The 10,684-nt window shown below is 33.7% G+C and overlaps 1 protein-coding gene across 2 annotated transcripts; it reads right to left on the reverse strand.

Moving 5' to 3' along the window:
- Window positions 1-3,281: 3,281 nt before the first annotated feature.
- Window positions 3,282-9,383, reverse strand: LOC149776165 (uncharacterized). 2 transcript variants are annotated; one of them, XM_089942466.1, is made up of 4 exons: window positions 9,238-9,383; window positions 8,872-8,993; window positions 7,408-7,479; window positions 3,282-3,825 (listed from the first exon to the last, which is right to left on the reverse strand). In XM_089942466.1, the coding sequence occupies exons 2-4, from the start codon at window positions 8,978-8,980 to the stop codon at window positions 3,353-3,355; spliced, it is 654 nt and encodes a 217-aa protein (XP_089798592.1). In that variant the 5' UTR covers window positions 8,981-8,993; window positions 9,238-9,383; the 3' UTR covers window positions 3,282-3,352. The 2 variants fall into 2 exon arrangements, with proteins under 2 accessions (XP_089798592.1, XP_089798593.1); XM_089942467.1 differs by having other exon boundaries at window positions 8,872-8,990; window positions 9,238-9,268.
- Window positions 9,384-10,684: the final 1,301 nt, after the last annotated feature.

The following is a 10,684-nucleotide window of genomic DNA, read 5'->3' on the forward strand; positions in this document are numbered from 1 at the left end:
CTGACTCTCTCTCTTTTTCACACCTACACACTCATCTCATTTTGTTAGTTTTCAATAATGGGATACCAAAATTAGCTTCAGCAGATTAAGGTTTGGCAAAACCTTTTTCCAACTGACGGACGTATATCAAACTTGGAGGATACAAAATGTCGGTCAGTGTTTATTTTTTTTACCAATCTGCCAATGATAATGAAGGGGCAAATTGTACATTTTCATTGAAAGTGGTAAATGAAGCCTACACCTAATAGAACGCTATAAACAATTGTAACATAGTTAAGATCTGAAACACACCCAATACTTCTGACTGACATGGTGTTTAAAAGCTAAATCGAGAGAATGTGATTGATACGATACTCGAGTCATAACATTTATTTTTAGAAATAGCGTGTTAATGGTAATAACGCTTTCGTCCCCGTAAATGTTTTGTCCTTTTTAGTGCCATTCATTACTACTTGTAATAAACAATTACCAGTGAAGAATCAATTGTACCAGCAAGCATTTCTAGCATGAAAATAGTAAGAATGAACAGCAGAGAGAATGTGTTCAAAGTGACTGTAAGCTTTAAGTATTAAATCATTTTGCTGATGTGTCTACACGATGATCGGCTACCTATATCACATGACCACAATACAGATTTTCTTTTTTCACCCGCTTTGCACCAAATTCAAACCACCATTTTGTGACGCTCAGTTTAATCGTTTAATCACCCTCTCTATAAACGTTCTTACGAAATGATGCCGAGTTACATCAATAAAAATTTATGATGACTTTTATTAGTAACACGCAATCTCTCTCTCAAGGGACATAGGAACAAAAATAATTACACAAATAACAACATAACAAACACAAAACTCCACTACTAAATAAAGTCTACACTCTGTTTGATGAAGTACAATTACATAGAAAATAAAGGTTGAACATGTTGCGTTTTGGTACTTTTTAGTGTTAGCATGGCAGGAATGTCTGAAACAAATGACACCGATTGTCTGCTTTAGTGGGTCATCATTGAAACTATTGAGTCGTCAATAAATATTTTAATCCCGGATATATTTCATTGTGGATATAATATGATGATGTTCTGGCTGTTTTAATAACATGTGCATGAAGCTATGTTCTCAAGTTTTATTGCATAATTTAAATTTTATTATAAAACGTTGCAATAAACGCTTATTAATAAATTTATAAATGCGGTTTTTCACATTTTCAAATAAACATAGCTATGACTGGAAAAGCAAATAAATGGTCGGAAAATGTGATATCGGTAACCAGTGCGTTCCTTTGTGTTTATGCACTGACAAATACAGGGCCGGCGCTACCATATAGGCAAACAAGGCAGCCGCGTAGGGCGCTGATTTCAGGGGGCGCATTTCTCCAAAATCAACAAAAGTTTTGAAAAATAAATAAATAAATTTCAGTTTTATTGAGGGTCGTTATTTTATCCTGGTTTATTTTATACAGGGACAAATAATCGAGAAGATTCAGTCTGACCGAAACACCAGGCGGACCGGAACAAGCAAAATGAGTGAGTGAAAATCGCGCGTATACGCAACTTTCAGGACGTGATTGCATTCATGTGTTTTTATAGGCCACGAGTTTTTCCGTGGAATCACGTGATATTTTCCGGGGGTGGGGTGGGTGGGCGACAGAATCTAACCTTGCCTAGGACGCCAGATAGTCTGGCGCCGGCCCTGGACAAAAGCCCGTTTTGTTCATTCCTGATGTATGCCGCTGGGTTTGAGTCTGTTATTTAATTTGAGAGTGTCTTTAAATATGTCCTGACTAGCATATCACTCAAATGTTGAAGTCTATGAAAAGCTGTAACTGGTTTGTGTGGGAAAGTCAATTTAAGTGGTTTACCCGGTTCAATGGCTGACAAAAGTTTGTAAATGATGCGACCTATTTGTGGGTAGTATGGGTGGAAGGTGAGAAGGAAAGGTGAGCGTTCCACGTTTTATTTTCCCTCGAATTGGAGGAATTTATCACGGTTGTTTGTCTGGCTTTGTATTGTGGATATCTTTGTGATTTTCTATATATATATATATATATTACTGTTTATTAATCAAAGGCATTAACAGTAAGAGGAACAGTATCGTCTCCTAATTAACTGATTGAAATACTTTTGAGAAAAATCAATAAACTGTTGTTTGCTGTTTCATTAACGTATTAGGAGGCCATTTCACTTAACTGGAAGTAAAATACCGTCCTGGAAACGTAATCAGCTTTGATCAAACCGTTTATAGTCATACAGTGATACCGGTGTGTACAGATGGGTGACTATTAGAAAAGACAGGTTACGCTAAAACAGAAGGTCAAAAGTTTATAAAATGACGTAATAATTTGGTGTACTTTCATAAAAATGAAAAAATAGTATTGTCTCTAGAATACAGACTTTGAGCCTTAAAACGTAAAGAAGTATTCCAAATAGTGCACCATACTATAGCACACAAGAAGGTATTAAAGAAGATTGGCTTAGCCTATCTCAAGACCGAATGGATAAAAGTTGTGATGTGGACCATAATGCGTGTATATGTCTTGAAAGCGTTGATTCTTAATGCTAGTAATCTTAGGACACCAGTCGTTGTCAATGGAATGGTTTGTAAAGGCGAGATCACTTTAAAATAAGTTTCCTTCAAAAAACAACAAAAAAAAAGGGAAAAAAAAGAAAGGACAAGAAAATGAAAAAGACTGACCATTCAAGGGACTTTAATTTAATATTCGTATAGTTTTACTTCATTCACCTTGATATGATGAATCAGCCACGTTCTATAAAGCAGAACACAAACACCTAACACTCATAATTGTTCCTATCCGAGATTTATAAAGACTTTTAATTAATATACAAAAATATCCTCTAATAAATTTAAGTGGTCAATTTGTCCGAAAGAGAAGCACGTTCTCAGTACCATCTCCCCAGGACAAAACAAATAATAACTTAAGCACATGAAATGAGTAAGCATAGACGTACAAACAACAAGCGAAGTAATTAGACTTACTGTAGTACATAAACTATTTTTCTACGTCCCTGCAACTATCTAATGCATTATATGCACTCCAGCTTCAGTAGATAATGACGTAGGCTTGCATTACTTTGAAATAAAAGTCAAAGAACATTTTAAACAGGACTCAGAACAAAGAATTTAAGCTTTAAGATACATACATGAATATCTTGTTTATCGGCAATGCTTAGAAACCTATGTCCCTTGCTTCCATTATATAGGTATTGGGATTAATGAAAGAAAGGAAGGATCATGACGAAGTAGCAGTCACCAGTACATACAAACTTCGAGACTTAAAGCTTTATTCAAGATCAGTTAACTGTATCGTTCAAAATACATAGACAGCGATAACGTCTTTATTTTGAGCAGACCACACATGCAATAACTCGTCCTTCAACATATGGAGGACAAGGCAAAGATCCACAACTTGCTTGAACCATATACATAAGATGACCGTTCTGGTCTGGACTCCCTCGGAAAACCCCTTCCGGACGGGCATCAACACATACATAATTTGTGGGCCCTGCGTGACCATAATACCCTGACATAAGATAACCGGTATATTCCTGTATCCATCCCGGGTAACAGTTAGTTCTAGCTGGAATCATGATCGTGGTTGCTCGGGGAGTTCGACATACTGAACATGGTACATCGTCATTCGCAGAAACAGTTGAAAAGGGATGATGTCCACTGGTAAGTTCGTACTCAGCGCCGTATATCAACCCCATGTAAACAGCCGCGATATTCGTTCCCCAGGTCGGAACTTCCGGTAAGCAAAGAAAGTCAGCAGCCCCTCCATATTGTGTGTAATGAGAGCCACCAGCAAAACCTGGTTTAAACATAATTCATTACAGTTTGCGTATATCGTGAGAAGTCTAGGTTGATAACATATTTAATAATCTTTTTCCTAAATGTGAATATAATTTATCATAGTAAACGATGCCGTCTCAGAGTGTTTAAACCAAATGTACTTCTGATAATTTTCAATATTACAAAGGATCTTGTATCTTTAATTGGAGAATTCCTTGCTTCGGAACGATGGATGCAACTCAAATCCATGTATGACTTAAACTGAAAAAATCGAATTGTCATATTTTTCTCTCATCAATCGGTCTGTCAATAAGTAAATCAATCAGTTAGACAATCTATTTGCTTCCTATCTATCTATCTACATATCTATATGTCTACCTATCTATATATTTATCGATAAGAGCTGTCAAATAAATTGATACTGGTTTCATTCCTATAATCACATCTTTCAAAATATACAATTTCTGCTCGTGTTGGGCGGAGCATGTGAGTAGAGCCGAAGAGTGAGATTGTGTTCAAAGGGTGAATTAAGAAACACGTTTGCTTAATAATAAAAACAACATTTGCATGCAAAAATACTGGAAATATCTTTTCATTGAATAATAGACTTTACATTTTGACGAATTATAACTAACAAGCTTAATATATGACGTCTTTGTATATTGTCTATGTTAATAAGTATTTCAGTTAGTTTTGAAGAGCAAGAAAATGGTGGTAGAAAATGATTTGATTTATGTAAAGAAATAGGCATAATGTCATTTCTAGACAGATTATCTCGCACATTTTACACTGACAGGCAATAACAATAACCGTGCCACTCGTGGTTGTATATTAGGTTGTTTACTTTTTTTTCTCTAACAAGTATGCTTTTAAATAGAAATTGAAAATCGTAATTGGACTCACTCCCGAAGAGTACAAGTATTCGTGCAATTGGTTAAATGATCGAAATACTGGAAGTAAAATTATGGGAAAATGACTGAACAATTAACCTTTTACGGGAATATGTCTATTTACAATTTATTGGAGCTGTCTAAACAGGATGCATCACTTGGAATGGATTGGATGTTTTGGATGTAAAATAACAAGACACAGATCTAGGTATGGAACTCATTGATATCTGATTATCATTCAAATTTCTAAAATGGTAAAGGGATAAAATCATGCACAATCAACTTTGCATATATTTAGATATTTGAAATGAAAATTAAAATGTTCATGTAGGCAGAGAGAGACTCTTTCAAAATTGCATGTACTACTTCATTTGCTGCCCCTTTATTTTGTCTCTACCCTTCAGATGGCATGTACTTCTGTTACGACTTCAGGTCTCATGTAACAGAATGTAAGTGAAATGAACAATTTAAGTCAAATCAACAAGTTATTTATTTCTCTACAATGCAAGGTGAAACTTTAAGAGCTGCTTACAGTTTGCGATGTCCAAAGATATAAAATGTTCCAAAAATATAGAATATTCCGAAAGAATTTAAATAGTATCGAATGTCCCGATGTACAACAATGATGCAATCCCGAATGTATATGAATGATTTCTCAATAATTTAAAAATAATGAGTTATTCCAAAGGTCATAAAGTGCTTTGTAATTCCAGCGAATAATTTAAATAAATGATTCCTCACGAATTATATCTGAACACAACTGTAAAATCTGACTACAAACCGATTCCAGAGACTGATCTTATATAAGAATAATGAATTATGTCTTTATCAAGTTCCTTTGCATATATATTTCCATGTGACCTAGACGTAAACTAATATAACTTATTCCCAATCTGAAAAACCAAGTCAGACTGTCAATATGACTGACCTGGACAAAGGTTAAGCACAATGAGACGTGTACGCAACATTTATGAAGGAGGGACAGCAATATAGGGAACTTGTGTGTATTTGTGATAATCGTAGTAAAGAGAAAAGTGTTGTACCTCCATCATATGTTCCAGTACTGTGCGTGAAAGTTCTTTATATGAGTTTGATGGAAACAACATTCTGTCTAAAGCTTCCTGCTGATCTGATTTACTGCTCAATCTACTCGACGAATGAGCATAAACGTGTCCAAATCAAACTACGTTTAGCAATTATTAAAATAACTAAAGCTAATTTTACGATGGTAGCCAATAATAACTATTAACGGCAATAAGTAAATTATTAAATATTGAAATACTTTTACTTAAAAGAATCGGCTGTTGTTTTGGTTGGTTTGTTCAAATTCATCTCTGAAGTCTAGGAAGAGAAAAGGCCTAAGGGAGGTAACTGTCTTTTGAGAGCTGCACATCTTAAGTAAGGGCAAGATGTATACTCTATAAATCAAAGTACACACATAAATCAATCAACATAGTAAAGGGAATTAAAAGACTTTTGCGGGGCAATGACATCGATATCTAAAGTCTTGTAGCATGTATCCAGGATAGCTTGAGAGGAAACCTGTGAAATTATTCATCTCTAGGTATCAAAACCTGTAAAAAGTACAAACTGAAGGTCGGAACCTTTAGCACACAAATCATGATCAATGTTTTGCACATATGACCTTCTCGGTTTTGCTTTGGTTATTTGTTAGGCACTGTACACAATGTCAACCAAACGTTTGGTTGACAACGAGACTGAAGACGTTCGATTTTTCCCAGTGGTTAAACATAAGCCTTATTTGTTTTCAATATAACTCGAGGCAATAGTTACTAACAGTCACAAACCAATGTGTCAGGGCATAATATTAATGATGATTACTGGTCAGATATTTGTAATGCATGAACGATTCAGCTAACATTCTTGAGTGCTTACCAAGGTTATAATATATCATGTAATGAATATAAATTAAATACCAGTCTGCAATTTTTTTCTTTTGTGTGTGTGTGTGTGTGTGTGTGTGTGTCGGTGTGTACGTGTATGTTTAGGATATTTAACGTAGCTTTTACGATTTTGCTGTCATATCGCTAGGATGTCTGCATTGTGGCAGTTTATAGTGATGACTAGTACTGGGGCATCATGCCGCAGACATGTAGCATGATGTCGCATCCAGTCACATTATCCTAATACCAGGCCGACAAGTCCTAACACTAACCTCTTAACGCTGAGCGCCTAGCGAGACAGCTGTTATTTCCATTTTTTGTAAGTCTTTGGTATGATTCAGTCGGGGCTCGAACCCACGACCTCCCGCATCTTAGGCGGACGCTCTAACTACTAGGCCAGAGGAGCGGTTGTTTTCTTTAGTAGAATAGAATAAAAAGTATCAATTGCGAGAATGCATATATACACGATATCGAGTGCAAACTCCTGTCATCGTGAAAAGAGTATACCTAAATCGGGCCTTTCTTTAGAGTAATTTTATTTATAATATCGGTTAGGTGCTTGATCAAGGTTTTCCGTCATAAAAATGGACTCAATATTGTGAATATTTAATGTTTCTACAAATTTAAATCTTATTGAAAGTACAGAAATAAAAGTTTGGCTGATTAAATTATTTGCAAATAAAATTTGAAATTTAAGTATAGTTGTATTGCCGAGGGAGCGAATACTTTTCTGTGAATTAGCGTAAAATATTTAATACAAACGTTTGTCAAAATTTCTTTTTTAAAACCAAATGAAATTGTCCTTACCTTTGTAAACAAGTTCTGTGTCATCGCCTCGACATTTCGTCCTTCCCCATCTCACGTAAGTTGATGAGTATCCTAGACATGAAATATAACATAATCATTTAAAAGGGTTGATGGTGTACTACAGTATTCAGTGTCGAGAAAATGGGAGTGTAGTAGTTTGCCAAGAGTTGCACAAAGTCTCATTTTCAAACATTTTATTCCCATGCAATTTGTACCTTTATATGACATTTAATAGGAAAAAGGAAAAAAAAGACAGTATTACAACATATTCTTTTCTTAAAATGTTATACAATGCCTTAATATTAAGGCCACTAAGATACAACGTATATAACCGATAAATCTAGTTCACTTTAATGAATCAGTCTGTTCATCTCTCAGTGCACATTATCGATCTGCATGAAAACAAATCGAGTAAGAAGTGATTCGTTGTATCAAAATGTATTTAAACATTAGAAGAAAACTAAGGATTGATACATGTTTTTTATGTAAAAGTGCTTGTCATCCATTCTTTTAGAAACATGCTGAAGTGTTTGTCCAACATATCGCATGTGATCGATGTTACTGATTATCAAATAAATTAAATCAGTTGATAGGCAATCAGTGTTATAACATAGAAAAAACACTTTTTTATTGGAGTTACATAAAAGATAGTTTCTGCAATATTTGTACATTAAGAACACCGACCTCTGTTACATCCGAATGATGCAAAATACCTTTTTACGTTTTCTGTCGATTTAGTTCTGATACAAAAAAACACAAATTCCGAGGTTTTAAAAAGCAGGAAACTGGCAAGTCTTTTCACATGGTTTTTATTTGTTAAGTTGAGGAGACCCCACTATTTACTAATTTTAAGGGCTCAATGAGGTAATAAAGGATTATATTGTATTATGAAGTGAATTTTTATATTTGATACATCTGCCAAGTTTAAATCATAATTTCGAGTAAGAATACGGACCGCATTGAAACTAGAGATATGATAATTACTGCTTTGCAAATATATTTTGGTTCATTCAATGCATTTTTTAATTAACAATCTTTTGAAGTGATGCGAAGTAAAATTTACCCTGGCTGTATCGTATACCGTTTTTACACGACGTTGGATGACAAGAAGAATATTCTGCATATAGGTAGATATTAGTTTCTTTGACATGAACAGCTGTAGAGATAGTACTCTCAAACTTGCAATACAAAGGCATATCGTTTCAACGATAATTTTAGCGTAATCTGATACTACGATCTGTCATAAATCTCAAGCCTTCAAGCGAGAACATATATAATTATGTCAACACTTATAATAAAATTTTGAGGTGCATAATTCTAAGACTGAGAATATATATATATATATATATATATATATATATATATATATATATATATATATATATATATATATATATACATACATACATGAGTGTGTGTGTGTATGTGTTATGTGTTGACACGTACACAATCATGCATCATTACCTTTGTGTTCACCGATATCAGCCTCCAATTCCTTTCGAGCTGTAGGGATACTGGTGCCTTGAACGCCTGCAAGAAAGCTTGTGACGGCGAAAATAATTATCCCTTTCATACTTGATTATCTACTGTAATAATAATAATATAATAATAATAATAATAATAATAATAATAATAATAATAATAATAAAATTGATAATGATAATAGTAATTATTATTATTATTATTATTATTAGGAAAACCTCAAGGAAACATAGAAAAATATAATAAACAGCAGTAATGGGATGAAAAAAAAAAGACAGCTGCATGAACGTACTTTAGGACTCAATAAAGATAAATGAACAAATGAACAAAAAGAGATACTTCACTTACCTTCAAGATGTGAAACAGATGCCACCAGAGATGAGAGTGAACTGCAAACTATCTAGGTGAGGGTTTTATGCACTGTATGGATCCGGGAGGCTTGGATGGTTGTTCAAGACACTTGTAAACTACTTAGTATTACTTGTGTGATAATATATTTCTGAAAGAGATCATCCGGATCAATATGAACATTCGTCATCAATGTATATACACCTTCCACATACAAACAAGTGTCAAAGCATTTTCGGCCAATATATATATATATATATATATATATATATATATATATATATATATATATATATATATATATATATATATATATATATATATATATGCAAAGCAAACCGAAACTGTCTTATAAGACACATTTGAAAGAATTTTCGTATCCTAATTTTCAAAGCTGTGTTCTGCCCTCCCCGTATACCTTTTACCCCTTCCTTTTCAGTAGATGTTCATTACCATTTATAATAAGAAAGTTTCTTTTTAAAATATGTGTCGCTTTAACAGAGGATATGGGTCTTTCCAATGATTTTCATTAATCGTGTTTTGGTAGATGCTTTTAGGTAAGATGAGATTGAATATCGTCAGGGTCTGCATGTTTTAATAAATACAATTTTGATAGTATAATTTCGTATCGTCCAAGATTATGTTTGACTGTTAATTACAGAACTATCTAATGTTTCTAAATTATCGCATCAATGATATAATTTGTTTTCCAAATTACAAAAATATTTTGATTTCTTCTCACCGTTAGTTCTCTTAAGCTAAATTGTATATCTTACGAGTGTTTCTTCTGAAATGCATTAGCTGAGTTATTTTGGCATTCTAATACGTGTATCTGATCACACTCATAATGTCGTGTTATTTCACTGATTTATTTTATAAGTAATATTTCCAGGTGATTTTCTTATCTTTCTTTTATGAAAAATATATAAAAGTCATTCCTGACATTTAAAAGCAATTCTAGATAAATGCTTTCCTTTAGAACACATTTAAAATTTATTCGTAAATAGTATCCATACTTGGTGCATGTTCCAGGCAAATGCATTTAATTTCATATTGGCGAATGGCCTCTTTCACTACTGAAGAATGCTATTGATGTAAACGGTGGTAACAATTCAGATTGTATGAAATTGTTAATAACACCGAAATATCTATTGAGGTCAGCATGCGAAAAGATATAACCATTGGGTTTTGTAAAATCCCAACTAGATCCATATTATGAAAGATCAAAGTTCTCACTGTCTGAGCATTTTAACAACTAGTGATCGTAAATAAACTGGAACTTTGCCATGCATTTTAACAACTAGTGATCATAAATAAACTGGAACTTTGCCATGCATTTTAACAACTAGTGATCGTAAATAAACTGGAATTTTGACATTATTGTTTTCGCGTAGATTTATCATTTGCCAGGACCAGAACTATTGACGATGGTTTAATGTTATTGGTA

Source organism: Sinohyriopsis cumingii, chromosome 18 (genome assembly GCF_028554795.1).
Source record: "Sinohyriopsis cumingii isolate HCF-2022 chromosome 18, ASM2855479v2, whole genome shotgun sequence".
Taxonomy (NCBI): Eukaryota; Metazoa; Mollusca; class Bivalvia; order Unionida; family Unionidae; genus Sinohyriopsis; species Sinohyriopsis cumingii.

Bases quoted from the DNA above. Each gene is read 5' to 3' on its own strand.
- LOC149776165 (XM_089942466.1), bottom strand. From the start codon at position 8,980: ATGAAAGGGATAATTATTTTCGCCGTCACAAGCTTTCTTGCAGGCGTT. The intron at 7,480-8,871 runs GTAATGATGCAT...TTTCATGTCTAG, and splicing joins TGATATCGGTGAACACAAAG to GATACTCATCAACTTACGTG. The intron at 3,826-7,407 runs GTAAGGACAATT...TGTTTAAACCAG, and splicing joins CACAGAACTTGTTTACAAAG to GTTTTGCTGGTGGCTCTCAT.